Source organism: Eutrigla gurnardus (assembly GCF_963514095.1).
Source record: "Eutrigla gurnardus genome assembly, chromosome: 24".
Lineage (NCBI taxonomy): Eukaryota > Metazoa > Chordata > Actinopteri > Perciformes > Triglidae > Eutrigla > Eutrigla gurnardus.
The window spans coordinates 5,929,698-5,945,175 of NC_139935.1; the positions used below are offsets into that span (position 1 = coordinate 5,929,698).

Genomic DNA, 15,478 nt, shown 5'->3' on the forward strand with positions numbered 1-15,478 from the left:
ATTTGAAAGCCTTTGGGTGAAACTTTATGGCTTTGCTTTAGATTTCTGCTAACCACAGGGACACTAAGGTGGGGCTTATCATCGTAGCTGTGGTTCCTGGTAATGAATCAGCTTGACCAGTTAAATAAGTATTAATATCCTTTTGTTGAAGCAAGAATGGACGAGCAAAACTAAATCTCACCTGAACTTTTTTTGTACAAATTGGGTCTCTAATGGGATCGCTGTTTGTTTCTCAGGCTGATTAGTGTATATTAATCCTGTATGTGTGCAGTGGGCAGCCGGCCAAGGACCTTCTTGAGCTCTGTGAATCTTATGCTAAACACAATGGCGTAGCATTGTGACAGACATTCCAGTCTCGGTCTGACTTTCCCTGAGGTGGAAGGACTTCAGAATCAATTACAAAGTAGATTTACAGGGCGCATTGACCTCGGAGCGAGAGGAGAAAAGCTAAAGGCTCAGCGGATTCCCCTCCCTTTGCATTCCACGTGTTATCTCTGCTGAGAGGAACGGTTTTTATCCGACTTTCGCTCAAGTCCTCGGCCAATTCTAATCAGCTTCTCACCTTTTTGTCATTCTTTGTTATTCAAATGCCGTTTAAGGTGTGAGCAGCAGAACTGGACTTTCACATTATCTCTGTCACTTTCCCACTACCATGTCCTATTGCAGTTTTTTTTTTTTTTTTCTCCATTCATCCCTGTTTGTACTGTAAACGAAGCGCACACGCAGACCGAGACGTTACGCACGAGGGTTCGCTCCTGAAGGGCGTGGGCGTTTGGGTCGTCCGAGCCCGTTGCACGTAAAAAAAAAAGGTCACAACTAAGTTGAATGGAAAAAAAAAAAAAAAAGAGGAATGTGCTGAGGAAAGAGACTTAAATGAGCAAGAGCGAAAGAAGAGGAACGGAAGCGGTGAGAACAAAACAGGGAAGTTGAGAGAGATTTACCCCTCCCCTTTCTGTTGCACTCCTCCCTTACCAGTGCCTCACTCCTCCAGTAAACCCCCCCACACCTCCCCACTTCACTACTCACCTGTCCAGTTTTACACCCCCCCCCTCCCTTTCACCCTCCCCCCCCCCAACCACCACCACCACCAAGCTCCTCCCCTCAGGGCAGGTGAGCCAGTTTAAGGGTATAAAGGTATGCTAACGTGGAGCAACCTATCTTCTCTGCTCTGGGGAGTGCGGAAGACGCAGGAGGCAACAGGGCTGAGAGTGAGAGTGTATGTGTGTGTGTGTGTGAGAGAGCGAGAGAGAGAGAGAGCGAGCGAGAGAGGCGGAGTAGGGAAGTTGCAATTTAAAAAGACAATTGGATTGAGTGTTCTCAGACTTGCGTCGCGACCATGGGGCTGGGAGTAAGTATTGGAGCTCTGTCACATGCTTTGGACTAGTTTCCAAGAGTGTTCAGTTTAAGATTTAAGCTGTTTTTCAGTTTTTTTGAGCTCAGACCAAGTTTTTGTCACGTTACCGGTTAAGCTTGACAGCTGTGGATTGCCTGAAGTATACCTCTGCTGTGCAAACGTACAGGGAACTTTTTTTTTTTAAATTGGATATATTTATGAGAGTCATTCACAATCCCTCCTAACAATGATTAACACAACGTTTTACAGCATGTTTGAACAGCAGAGTTGACACCGCTTGTGCAACTCAAGAGGAAGCCTCGGTGCAAGCGTCCCTGCATGTGCTCAGTCTTACTCAGGCGCTTGTTTTTTTCTCACCTTCTTCAATCCAGAGAGGGAAAGATGAGTACAAACTGGCGGCGACCTCGGATGGCGGCACCAAGAAAGGGAAAAAGAAGGGGGAAAAGGATATGGAAGAGCTGAAGAAAGAAGTTGACCTGGTGAGTACTTCAAGAAAATGTCGGTTAATCGTCTTAAGCACGTGGTTGGGACTACTTTAAAAGTGTGAAAGTGCTTGTAAGCACTTAAATTAAAATGAAAGTAACAGATGTTATTGACCTTCTGAACTTAACAGCCATTGTCCTCCCACACGTATTGTTTGCCTCATGCTTAATGACAGCCTTATTCAGGTCATGTTAACACTGTGAGTCACAGCCACGGCAACGATACAGTCACGGCTGAGACAAACCTCCGCTTTGACCTCACGGCTGGTCACATGAGGCCCCTGTATTTCGTAAAGATCGCTACTTACACGCATGCATGTGCTGTCACATGTTATTACGGAGTTCACCGCAAAGTCGGGCTTATCTAGATTCGTTTGAAACGCTGTGAACGTCTCGTCTGAGGTTCTGTTGACGTTACCAGTCATGAGTCGGTCCTCATTCCGTAAACATGTATTATTCTGCTTGTCATTTCCGTTCAAACTCGCAGACGTTTGCGGCGTTGTGAAGCTGCAAGCGTAGAGGTTACATTGGGTTTCCTGTGTAGAGCAGTTGCCCAATTTCCACGGGTGTCAGCTCTTTTTTTTTCTCAGTCTGTATCTATAGCTGGCGGAGGTCATTTCCCAAGGTCAGCGAGGCGCTCTCGCATGAAGCTCATCCCCAATAAATGGAGGTCTAATGAATGATTTCATAGAGCAGACTTTTTAGGCAGAAACACATCAAGTAAAGGTTTATTCTGTGATTTATTATTGCTCTCCTTCTTAAAGCTTTTCTTTCGTCTTTTCGTCCATAAAAAGTAAAACCGGCTTTTAGTTTGTCGGTCAGCGTCCTTCACAAGGTCAGCTCCCAAGGAGTCAGACTCATTCCCATGTTCATCTCAAACCACTAAGTAGACATGAGTGAACACACCACCTATGATTTGACAACATCATAATAATAATTTTCTGTAATTTTGCTGCGTTATCGATGTGATTGGTCTTTGTCTTTTCACAAGGTCATCCAGTGAAGGTAGATTGGTGCTGTCAGTCTGCTGGTGAAGTAAAGTCACTTTTCAAAAAACGACGGGGATTATGGATGTCATGGCTTGTTGCCAGTTTTCTAATTAATTCCATAATTACTGCCAATTAATGCTGCAACAGTCGCTGCCCAATGTCACCAGGTCACAGGGTCCTGCAGGTTATTAGGTAATAAAACTCCCATCTCTGTGACATATTAATGATTATTGACCGCGGGGCGTCTTAACTAGATCTCAAAGTCCCGCCACCGCTGAAGGACATCTCAATGCCATAGCAACCGTATCACCAGTCCACCATAACTTCGCTAACTTAGCATATCATTTACTGCAATTAACAGCAGGCGGTGCCTTTTAGTGTGTTACCCAACTGCTGTAAATGAAGAAAGCTTGACTTTGGGAACAAAAAAAAAAGGGCAACGGTGTATTGATGATCGTCAGATTTCCGATTTTAACTACGGTTAAAGTATGATAGCGTAGTAAAACAGTAATATAAGTGTAGGTGGCTCACTATGGAGCTGACATGTTAATCATTATTGCATCATATTTGCACCATCGTACAATTAACTCAGGCTTTAAAGTCCAGCGAAATATTCCCATAGCAACATAAAGCAGCCATTGATTTGATAAAATGCGACAAAGTCCAACAACAAAACGCTAAATATAGAGTCACATGCGATTGGCTTTAATGCGATGTCGGTGGCTTCCAGACGGAACAAGTCCAGGAGCGTGTTTCTGTGTGCCGTGGTATCAAAGCTAGGGACGAAATGTTCCTCTTCAGGCTTCAAAAAGAACTCCTGACGAATAGTCAAAAAAAGGCAACATTAGTCTGGGGCATGTGATGGCACATTATCCACGGCACATTTTGCATGGAGCTCTTTGCTTGCTCATTATAATGCTAAACGGAGGCAGTCACACCCATTTCCTACAGCCAGTAATAAGTGGGAATGTTAAGAGACTCAGTTCATCCATTAACAACTGTGGACTTTTCACTATTATGTAAATGATTCATTTCATACAGGATATATATATATATATATTTTACTGCAGATTACAAAATGTGTGTCTGCTTTAAATAAACATGACATGTGATGTTTTTCCTTCTACCCCCATGTTGTAATAATGAATAAGAGCAGATTGCGACAACGTGACACCGCTTCCCCGCGATATAATGGTTGACTCACTGCATTCTGTCCGGTTGTAGAACGCCGTGCAGCTTTTATTTCAACGAGGAGCAAACCGTTCATGTTTCAATCGCAGCGAGAATGGATCATATATGTGAGGCCAGTAAAGCAGCGTGGGCATCTTTTGTATAAAGCTTTGCAATGCTTTCACAGTTTGACACCAAAAAAATTCAAAGTGGGAGTCAGATATTATCGCAGATCATCCAAAACTACGTTGGAAGAATGTAGTCATTCGCTCGCTTGTAGGCGTTATTCAACAAACACAGTGTGGGCACATGAATGGGCCGGCCCTTCTGCTTGTTCATTTGCAGATCCACCGCAAATTTGACATTTTTACCTCGCTCTTTCATTTAGAAATAAACAGATTTTCAATTTCTAATCACAAATAACACAGCAAATTACTTTAGATGGGCAATACTCTTGGGGAGAAAACATCTGTGTATCAACTGGGTGGCATTGATTCGGCTGGGTTGACTGTTTGCTCGCGGCAAACTGTTTGGATGAGTCTATACGTCACTGAGCTCTCGTGTTTGGCTGTGAGTTTGCAGTTTTACCCCGAATGTCTGCTTTGGCTCACCTTTAAAATCGCACTGTATGGACCGGCGTGCATTCATGATCCTAATCTGATGTCTGATTTCTGCCGTGTCATTTGTATGTTCCCTTTTAATCCTCAAAGGAGATAATATTTTTTATGCAATGTCTCTAAATCTCTCTCTCTCTTTCCATAGGATGATCACAAGTTAACCTTGGATGAACTCCACAGAAAATATGGAACCGACTTAAGCCGGGTGAGTGTGAGAGTGTGTGTGTGTGTGTGTGTGAGCTTAGAGACCAGGGAAGATTTCGCAGTACATACCGAGGTCAAAACCACACCACGTGTCGATATTTGGTGTGTTTGAGTAGTAGCACACATGTGGGGACATTTTTTTTCTGCCTCCACTAGTATACAATGGGCAATATTGAGAGGGAGAGTGGCTGCATACCACCGTAGGCAGGAAAGGAAATGTGTTAAATCAACATTGTTCAGAAAAAAAGGGGGAAATCAGCATGTTTGAATCATAGTCTTCATCATGCAGAATCCCATTACACAATCCAATACGGCCAAACACTCCACTGATGCTGATTATCCGCTGGAATCTGATCTGTCTGAGTTTTGCCCCCCAAACAAAGACTTCATTCTCGCAGGAAACACCGGTCTTATAGAGTAACTGCAGGCCTTTTGGAGGCCTACCCCGGAAGTTAGCATCGCCCTGGTTCCCCTCGACAAAAAGCCAGTGGGACTTTTCCATTTGGATTATTGCAGAAACGATACTTAATAATAATCTGCACCAATAAAACACCACTTTTGTGATTTGAAGCGTGCATACATTCACCAGAAGCTAATGCTACACTATAAACCAACTACTCCACGGTTGCATGAGCACGAGCACACACAAGGCCACTGGAAATGCTAACTCATTTCCAGGTTTTACGACCCCTGCAGCACACAGAAAATCCTGCTTTTATCGCCTGGTGCCCCTCCAAAGAAAACCTGACCTTGTTTAAGTCTGCACTGCTCAACGATAGCTGAGATACAACACGATTGGCTTGTCTCCCTCTCACACGGTTGTCACTCTTTCACAATCACAAAGCTGTGATTGACGACTAACTGCACATTTTGCTGTCTAATTACACAGGAAAAGACGAAGCAGTAATTGTAAGATTACCGAGATCTTTCCTTCCTGTGGAAGGGGTTTCTTTTGTTTTAGTTTCAACCAAACTTTAATCCACCACCTCCTCAAGTAATCACGATGTATGTGTTTACCAAATAAAACAGTTAATCAGAGAAAAATGCCTCCAGCTTCTCCTTCTCCCAAGCTTGTAAAGTAGCGAAACAGAGAACTGGAATCACAGGTTTTTCGATCATCTTTTTCTAGTTTGCATAGACAAAAGCACACACACACACCCTGACCTTCTGTCTCGTCTGTCAAACCTGTTTTTCCCGTCTCCTTTTAGGGTCTTTCCAACGCCAGAGCAAAAGAGATCCTGCTACGGGACGGCCCAAACGCCCTCACGCCCCCTCCCACGACGCCTGAATGGGTCAAGTTCTGTAAACAGGTAAAAGTCAAGTCTGCTGCCGGTCTCGAGTGCTACAGAAACTAAAACCTTATTTGCATAGTTAAACCTATGAAATGCAAATTGACCTTGGTTGATTGCAAAGCAAGCAAAGTCTTGAAACCTTGAATGTTGTCATGTTTCCAGCTGTTTGGCGGGTTCTCCATGCTGCTGTGGATCGGTGCTATGCTCTGTTTCCTTGCCTACGGTATCCAGGCTGCTTCAGAAGACGAACCGGCCAACGATAACGTAAGGAGGTCCTTCCTTACTGTATGATAAAGAATTAACAGCACCCGGAAAATGGAACTAGACTAACGGTCTTTTCTGTCTCACCACAGTTGTACCTGGGTGTGGTGCTTTCTGCTGTCGTCATCATCACTGGATGCTTCTCCTACTACCAAGAGGCCAAGAGCTCCAAGATCATGGACTCCTTCAAGAACCTGGTCCCACAGGTGCGTTTTTCTTGACTTACTTACTCATTCGACAAATGCTCGACAAATAAAAGAACATTTTATATGATATCTTACTACCTCGCTCAGAAGTTTGCCCTGAAAAAGTATATTTCACCTTTGTGTTGTAGCAAGCCCTGGTCCTCCGTGACGGCGAGAAGAAGAGCATCAACGCCGAGGAGGTGGTGGTCGGAGATTTGGTGGAGGTGAAAGGTGGAGACAGGATCCCCGCCGATCTGCGAGTCATCTCTGCTCACGGCTGCAAGGTCTGTACCTCAACGACTATCCCATGTCCTGTAGACATCATGTCACTGTCACTTCCGTTGTTTTATTCTTGCTGAACTTCTGACTCCCTTCAGGTGGACAACTCCTCTCTCACCGGTGAATCAGAGCCCCAGAGTCGTACTCCTGACTTCTCCAACGACAACCCCCTGGAGACCAAGAACATTGCTTTCTTCTCCACCAACTGCGTCGAAGGTAGAGTACAAATTTAATTAGATTAAAGTTAAATTTGAAAGCTATGAAAAGGACAGGTAAATTAACGGAGGGTTCCCACCAGGTACCGCCAGAGGAATTGTCATCAACACCGGAGACCATACCGTCATGGGTCGCATTGCAACCCTTGCTTCCAGCCTGGACGGTGGCAAAACTCCCATCGCTAAAGAGATCGAGCACTTCATCCACATCATCACCGGCGTGGCCGTCTTCCTGGGCGTTTCCTTCTTCGTCCTCTCACTCATCCTTGGGTATGGCTGGCTGGAGGCCGTCATCTTCCTCATCGGTATCATTGTCGCCAACGTGCCAGAAGGTCTCCTGGCCACCGTCACTGTGAGTCCTGGTGTTTCTTGTGTATTAAAACTAACTATGGATCCTGAAAACGACTCACTAACTCAGACAATCCCGTCCCCAGGTGTGTCTGACCCTGACCGCTAAGCGTATGGCGAAGAAGAACTGCCTGGTGAAGAACCTGGAAGCCGTCGAGACCCTGGGCTCCACCTCCACCATCTGCTCCGACAAGACCGGCACCCTGACCCAGAACAGGATGACCGTGGCCCACATGTGGTTCGACAACCAGATCCACGAGGCCGACACCACGGAGAACCAGAGCGGGGCCTCCTTCGACAGGAGCTCCGCCACCTGGGCCGCCCTGGCCAGGATCGCCGGGCTCTGCAACCGCGCCGTCTTCCTGGCGGAGCAGACCAACGTTCCCATCCTGAAGGTGAAAAGCTTATTGCATGTTCACCCATTCTGATGACCACAAAAGACTAAGAAGATATGATCAATAACATTGTCAATTGGTGTAACGCCATCATTTTAAAAAAGCACAAATTTACCCTCATCACCTCATGGAATATTTTTCTGCCATAAGACATTTCGTTGCATTGGATGCAACAGCCAGATAAACCCCGAGACGCAGTGGCTGTGTGGGAGGTGACTTGGCATTCTGACTTTTTTGGAATAAAAAAAGGCAGCCAGACTGCTCTACAAATCTTTATAAAAAAAAGCACTCAACATAATTAAAGGCCTTTTCATAAATGTATAGCTGCAGCCATAGCAACAGGTGGCCAGACCCATTGACTTATTTCTTAATGAGCACTGACAAGCTGTTTCTTTCTTCAAACTGTGAAGATCTTATGAATTATGGAATGGATTTAAGATGGTCTTAAGCGAATGTGAACTTTTTTTTCGTATCTGTTTCATGTCAGTTTTCCTGTACAATATTTAAATGATATAAATATTATATTATAGTAAATATTTAATGTTATCCAGGAAACGACTCAACCCTTGTCCTTGAATCCACAGAGAGATGTAGCTGGTGACGCCTCAGAAGCTGCCCTGCTCAAATGCATCGAGCTGTGCTGTGGATCCGTCGGCGGCATGAGAGACAAGTATCACAAGCTTTCTGAGATCCCCTTCAACTCCACCAACAAATACCAGGTAAACAACCCACTGATCATAACTTCTAAATATGGAGGGAAATTGTATTTACGCCCTCTAATGGTTGGGTTATTTAATTCCCCCATGGACCAATTTTTGAGAAATGCGTTTCAGCATATTTTCAAATAAAATCGTCTTCTCCCACAGCTCTCCGTCCACAAGAACGCAACTCCCGGAGAGACCAAGCACCTGCTGGTGATGAAGGGCGCCCCGGAGAGGATTCTGGACCGCTGCTCCACCATTATGATGCAGGGCAAAGAGCAGCCTCTGGACGAGGAGCTGAAAGACGCTTTCCAGAACGCCTACGTTGAGCTGGGAGGCCTTGGAGAGAGAGTGCTGGGTACAACGTCGCTCCGCTCTATAGCTGCATCCTTGTGTCTTTAATTAGTTGGTGGCGCAAAGAGTAATCATTTTCCTCCTGCGTCACTCAGGTTTCTGCCAATTCAACCTGCCTGACGACCAGTTCCCAGAGGGCTTCGCCTTCGACACTGAGGAGGTGAACTTCCCCACTGAGAACCTGTGCTTCATCGGCCTCATGTCCATGATCGACCCCCCTCGTGCCGCTGTGCCCGACGCCGTCGGCAAATGCAGGAGTGCTGGAATTAAGGTTTGTAACTGTGCTCTTTTTACTTTTATGTTGTCATTTTAAGACCAAAAACCATCATCTCAACCATAAATATCTCTGCCTTCTCCCTCAGGTTATCATGGTGACAGGCGACCATCCCATCACGGCCAAGGCTATCGCTAAGGGTGTGGGCATCATCTCCGAAGGCAACGAGACGGTTGAAGACATCGCCGCTCGCCTGAATGTGCCGGTCTCAGAGGTCAACCCCAGGTCAGCGCACATACATATAATTTATGGAACACGATGCTTAAAATGATTTTCATGAGCTGGAGGTATATGAAATCTTCTAAAGATGCCTCTTCTTTCTCTGGCGGTCCTTCCTAATACTAATAGAGCAATATTCAATCAGGGTTTGGCTAACCAGACCTTTCAATCCACTCAGCCAAAAAGGCTTTTGCCATTAATTCACTGCAGACAAATAAATCTACGTGAGTCTCTGAGCTGGCGGACTTTATTTTCTTCATCAGCAAGTCTGTTCAGATCACTGCAAAAAATGCTGTCCCCAAACAGATGCGTTAAAAATACTGTCATCCTGGGCAGAATCCTGATACAGTTTTGTTGAAAGCTGATGAGGAATTTCCTGTTTCCCCAAGATTTTCATCTGTATTGCCTTGATTACACCCCACCCTTGATGTATCGCTTTGAAACAGGATGTGGGATTAAAACTGTTGTCGTTATTCTGCTGTGATTTCCTCTCCAGGGATGCCAAGGCCTGTGTTGTCCACGGTGGTGAGCTGAAAGAAATGACCGCAGAGCTACTTGACGAAGTGCTGCAACACCACACGGAAATCGTCTTCGCCAGAACCTCCCCTCAGCAGAAACTCATCATCGTCGAAGGTTGCCAGAGACAGGTGGGCGTCGCCGAGCGTCTAAGACACGGAAACGTCTTTCGTCGTAGTTTTGCGCCAAAATGTCTGAACACTTCTTCCCCTCTGTCTGCAGGGAGCCATCGTGGCTGTGACAGGTGACGGTGTGAACGACTCTCCCGCTCTGAAGAAGGCTGACATCGGTGTCGCTATGGGGATCGCCGGATCCGACGTCTCCAAGCAGGCCGCTGACATGATCCTGCTGGACGACAACTTTGCCTCCATTGTTACCGGAGTGGAAGAAGGTAAGACTTCTTCTCCTTATAGCTGCAAAAAAGCATCATTGTAGCAGCTCCTTGCGATATTAACTTCTAACTGAATTCGCCAGGCCGTCTGATCTTCGACAATTTGAAGAAGTCCATCGCCTACACTCTGACCAGTAACATCCCCGAGATCTCCCCCTTCCTCCTCTTCATCATCGCCAACATCCCTCTGCCCCTGGGGACCGTCACCATCCTCTGCATTGACCTGGGAACCGACATGGTGAGCTCTTATTTCCTAACAATCTTTTGTCACGGGAAAGTAGTTGTAAAAATAATGTAAAAATACTTTGTTTTTCATCTGTTGTGTGCCAGGTCCCCGCCATCTCCCTGGCTTATGAAGAAGCCGAGAGCGACATCATGAAGAGACAGCCCAGGAACCCCAAAACAGACAAACTGGTGAACGAGAGGCTCATCAGCATAGCGTACGGACAGATCGGTAAGCTGACGTCGTGGTAGCTAAATGATGCTAAGGTGTAGAGGCTGAAATGAGACTGAAAACACTTATTCTCTGTTCAGGTATGATGCAGGCAACAGCCGGGTTCTTCACATACTTTGTGATCCTGGCTGAGAACGGTTTCCTCCCCATGGACCTGCTGGGGATCCGAGTCCTTTGGGACGACAAACAAGTAAACGACCTGGAAGACAGCTACGGACAGCAGTGGGTCAGTAATACTCGTGTTTTTAAGAGTTCTTTGGATGTTGGTTCACATTTTCAAGGAAAGAACGGGGAAAAAATTCAAATGAGCTCATCTTTTTTTTCATTTTCTATCCATCAGACGTACGAGCGCAGAAAGATCGTAGAGTTCACGTGTCACACGGCTTTCTTCGCCAGTATTGTGGTCGTCCAGTGGGCCGATCTGATCATCTGTAAGACCAGGAGGAACTCCGTCCTGCAACAAGGAATGAAGTACGTGCATGTGAAGTGCAGACAGTGAATTGCAAGGCTGTTATTTGATAGTCATAAGTGGCAGTAAAAATGGCAAAACCCACGCTATAATAAGAATCATCGAGTATATTGCTAGCTTTAGTTGTTTTAACAGTAGTTAATTCTAAATGTGTTGATCCTTTGCCTCCAAAGGAACCGTATCCTCATCTTTGGACTGTTTGAGGAGACTGCTCTGGCTGCCTTCCTGTCATATTGTCCAGGCATGGACGTCGCCCTCAGAATGTACCCCCTCAAGTGAGTGAAGCACACAAACTATTATTTCTCACTCAGGCGTGATCCTGAACACACAAATCGCAGCTGAAATGCTCTTGAAAAAGGTGGATCTTATCTAGTGAATGGAGCAGAAGAGCCAGAGCACTAATGAGATTCTTTGCACAACAGAGAGAAATAGCAGGCAGTATAAATGCACGTCGGGCTCATTAGCTGAAATCTTCTCCTCGTTATTGCTTTCCTTCCTCTACTCCTGCGTCCCCTTTCTTCCCTGCCACCTCTTCATCTGCTCCGAGTGCGTCTGTCTCTTCAGACTCCTCGCCCACTCACTCACCTTTCTCTTTGGGTGATTGCCGATGTATAACTAACCTTGGCTTCCCCTCCTCCTCTTTTTCTGAGAGGCTTGTGTCTCTCCTCCCAGTGTTTGTCTTCCTGTTGCTATTTCTGTCTCTGTCTGCCTTTCTCTTTATCTCTGAGTTTCTCTCTCGATGTATATTCAGACATAGGAAGGTACTTATTGCTAGAAATGTACAGTATAAACCGTAAGTATTTGCATGATTTGAAATCTTCATGTGATGGTTGAATCTCTGTTTCTGTGTGATCTCTTAGGCCATGTTGGTGGTTCTGTGCCTTCCCCTACTCCCTCCTCATCTTCGTGTATGATGAAGCCAGAAGATATATTCTCAGACGCAACCCAGGCGGTAAGACTTTGACTGACTTTTTTCCTTCTTTGGTTATACATGTCTTGCTTTATGGTCTAAGGCTGAAAAGGCTACTTTTCCTCACCCATTAGAAGTTTTTTTATTTATTTATTCTTTAAGCGCTGGTTAACAGTTAATTCATGTTGCCATGACAGCAGGAGTTCTACTTCAATTATTTTAAGATATCCTGCTAGCAAATACAGATAAATTACACTAAAAACATGACTATCTCTGCGGTTCTGTACTGTGCATGATGGGAAATACAGAGAGCAAAAAAAAAGTTAGTCAACAAAATAGCGTTTATCTATTATCAATATGCCCTTGCGTCTATTTATATGTGTGCACATGTTTGTTATTCCTGCCACGACCAGTGAACTGTGGCGGATTGCAATGCCCAGTGGGATTTCAACCCTCAACCCCGCCTTGTTAATGCCTCGTTCCACCCACTGAGCTGAGCAGAACCTGTATGCAGCTGTGTGTGTGTGTGTGTGGGTGGGTCTGTTACATCTGAGCCCCACAGCACACATCAGTGAACATCCCATTGCCCGTCCACACTGAATAATGTGTTTCAATCAGACAGGAAAAATATGCTAAATGATAGCACACACTGACTTCTTTTACAGTGTTATTTGATTGTGGATGCATCCAACGACGCCACCCAAACTACAGTTCCTTGGGTTGTTTGTCAGAATTATTGATGTGTGGCTTCAAGGATGATGTCATCGTCAGTGAGACAAAAATTGCCACAACCTCCAAGTCCCTGCAGGACACGTCCCTCAATGGCATCATCGAGAGAGTCTCGGGCGTGTCTTGCCTACCCTCCCCGGTCTGGTTTTATGTCTCAGAATCAATGATGTCATCCTGCAGCCCGAGTGCAAGGTTCAAGAGGAGGATTTAGACCCCGAATGTGAGGCGAAGCATCCCCCAAAAAGATTGTGTCCGTAATTCTGTCTCTTTTTGGTTTTCAGGTTGGGTGGAGCAAGAGACATACTACTGAGTCGACACGGCACAGTCAGTGTTTCATCTTTATTTACTGCCATGTTACATAACTGTCTGAGATGTCAGTCAGACCCCCCAAAACACAAAGCATGGATGTAGAATATTTTGATGTATATGTCATTCACAATAAAACATTTCCGTATTATCGTACACTTGGACGTTTATTTTTTGTTTTTTTGCACACACTTTTTTGTTCTTCTGAGGCTGAAAACAAAGCATTTTTTGGGGGGGATTTGATGTTGTTTCAAGGTTCAGTAGATATGTACCAGTGAGTCAGGTCCGGTGACCCCGGCGGTGGGATTATCCACCTCGACAGCTCCTAAACACCGTTTCTGGAGTCAGATAAAACAGATAAAAATGTAAACAGCAGCTCACATTCAGTATCGTCAAAAAACAGAAAATGTAATCAAATAAGAATTGGATTTGCTGTGTATACGTTGTGATTAATTTCCAGTTGATGAACTAATCAGTGTTATCTGCTACACTGGATTTCACCTTTTCTAATCTAACTGAATTATCTTTATCTAACCGATATGAAGGAAAAGTATGCCTACGCAGTGCATGTGTGTGTGTATTATCTCAAGAGCGAGTGATGTTTGCGATGGATTGGTCCGTTGACCGCTAATGCGAAGAGGTCCTCAGTGAAAATTAACTGAGACCACTCTAGTGCTATCTGCGTAGTGTTTACCCTGGTCATTATGAACGCCCCCTCAACCCCTCTGATGTGTGTGTGTGTGTGCACAGCATCGGCCTGCTTCACACACACTTCAGCTCGCAGGCAGGATATTAGCAGAAAGTAGGATAGTGAGAATTTTCAGGTTGAATGTTGAGGTTGTTTTCATTTTTTGGCTTCACAGGTGATTTCTTTGTACAGCAGAGGGCGCTAGGGAGAGACAGAATCTGCAGACAAAAGGATGGAGGGATGTGAAGAAAATAGGAAGAAAAGAGAGAGAGAGAGAGAGGTTGATGGGCTGTGAGAAAAGCGAATAAAAGAGGTAGGAAAAGAGAACTGCGATTATTGGCGTAAGACGCATAATTAATAATCGTTTTATGATTTGAAAGCTGTTGTGAGACGCCGCTTTTGTTTCATCAATTGTCATGGCGATAACGGTGCACTTCAGTTGAGATGAATTAAGCAAGGGGGGAAGGAGAAAGAGATTCAGCAGACAGACACTGACATTATCATACCTTCATCCTTCGTTCACAAGCAGGGCCCCTGAACGTGCCTGTTGCTATGGCAACCCATTTGAGAGCCCTCTCTCTAGCTCTCTCTCTCTGACATCTAAATAAAATCTAGCCTATTTATAGAGCGGCACTGGCAAACACGCGAGCTATGCTACACTAATCACACATGCATGGACGGCGAATGCGCGCACCAAAACAAAAACACAGCCTGCAGATACTATACGATGCATCTACACACATGCGAGCGCACACCCACGCACTCCTGCACAACGCCAGGGCTCGCAGCTGTGTGTCCGTCTGGGAATTAAGTCCACCCTTTTGTTTGTTTACTCGCGATTTTATATATCCTGTGCATTTATTTTTGTGTGTTTCCCGTCATATTTTAGCAATGAAAAGATAGAAGAAGTGACCATGTCCTTGCGGTGAAATCTTCCCGCCGTCGTTTGATCTATATCGGCTTTATCTTGTCAGTCGGTGCAGAGTGCTCTCCAGGCCGCCTGATAAGGTCTATTAGAATACACAGGGCTTGACAGTGAGTGACACAGTCTACCTATCAGGGTACAATAGCACTTTAATGGCGGGCTCATCCTGCCTGCCTGGGTCTACTTCATGGTTGAAGAGGTTGCTTTCAAAACGTAATCTATTACAGCCTGCTGTGGCTAAGCTGCAGGGAGGGGAAGCAATGTAGGGAATTTGGAGAGATGTGGGTTTCTAACCCTGGTTTGCCCCGAGAAATCCATCAAATATGAAGCTCTGCTTTGCATGACGCAGGTAAGGAAAACTGTTCTGTCCCTACATACAACAAGTGGCCGAATGTTTCTGGTTTAAGGCGTTGATCCAGGGATGAAAGAACAAATCTCTCGTTTGTGTTGTGGGTTTAAGAACAGATGCCAGTGGCCATAATGGTGCTGCTGCTGCTGGGGTACAGTACCGTTAACTTGCTAGCATGGCCTCTAATGTGATAATCAATGTGGGTCTGTGCATGGAAGGCTGCCCCCTTTCCCTTCCTCCATCTCCAAAGGGGGCGTCAGAGGTCAGGGAGCATCCTGGAGTATTTGCAGCCTAGTAACAGTGAAGGCATATAAATATGTTGGAGGAAACAATGGATAGGGACTCTGTAAGTCAGAGGGAGTACCTTTAAGGGGGCCCATGCATGCCGCGTGTACCGCTTCT

General features: G+C 45.4%; 1 protein-coding gene across 1 annotated transcript; it reads left to right on the top strand.

The window, feature by feature from the left end:
• The first annotated feature begins 1,159 nt into the window (after positions 1 to 1,159).
• Positions 1,160 to 13,266, top strand: LOC311009916 (sodium/potassium-transporting ATPase subunit alpha-1). The gene is made up of 23 exons (XM_084004361.1): positions 1,160 to 1,348; positions 1,726 to 1,833; positions 4,758 to 4,817; positions 6,025 to 6,126; positions 6,271 to 6,372; positions 6,462 to 6,575; positions 6,704 to 6,838; positions 6,932 to 7,049; positions 7,132 to 7,400; positions 7,483 to 7,791; positions 8,376 to 8,510; positions 8,658 to 8,850; positions 8,942 to 9,117; positions 9,209 to 9,345; positions 9,836 to 9,986; positions 10,078 to 10,246; positions 10,330 to 10,484; positions 10,577 to 10,700; positions 10,781 to 10,926; positions 11,041 to 11,171; positions 11,343 to 11,444; positions 12,030 to 12,121; positions 13,090 to 13,266. Exons 1-23 carry the CDS (start codon positions 1,337 to 1,339, stop codon positions 13,116 to 13,118), a joined length of 3,069 nt encoding a protein of 1,022 aa, XP_083860487.1. The 5' UTR covers positions 1,160 to 1,336; the 3' UTR covers positions 13,119 to 13,266.
• The last annotated feature ends 2,212 nt before the right edge of the window (positions 13,267 to 15,478 follow it).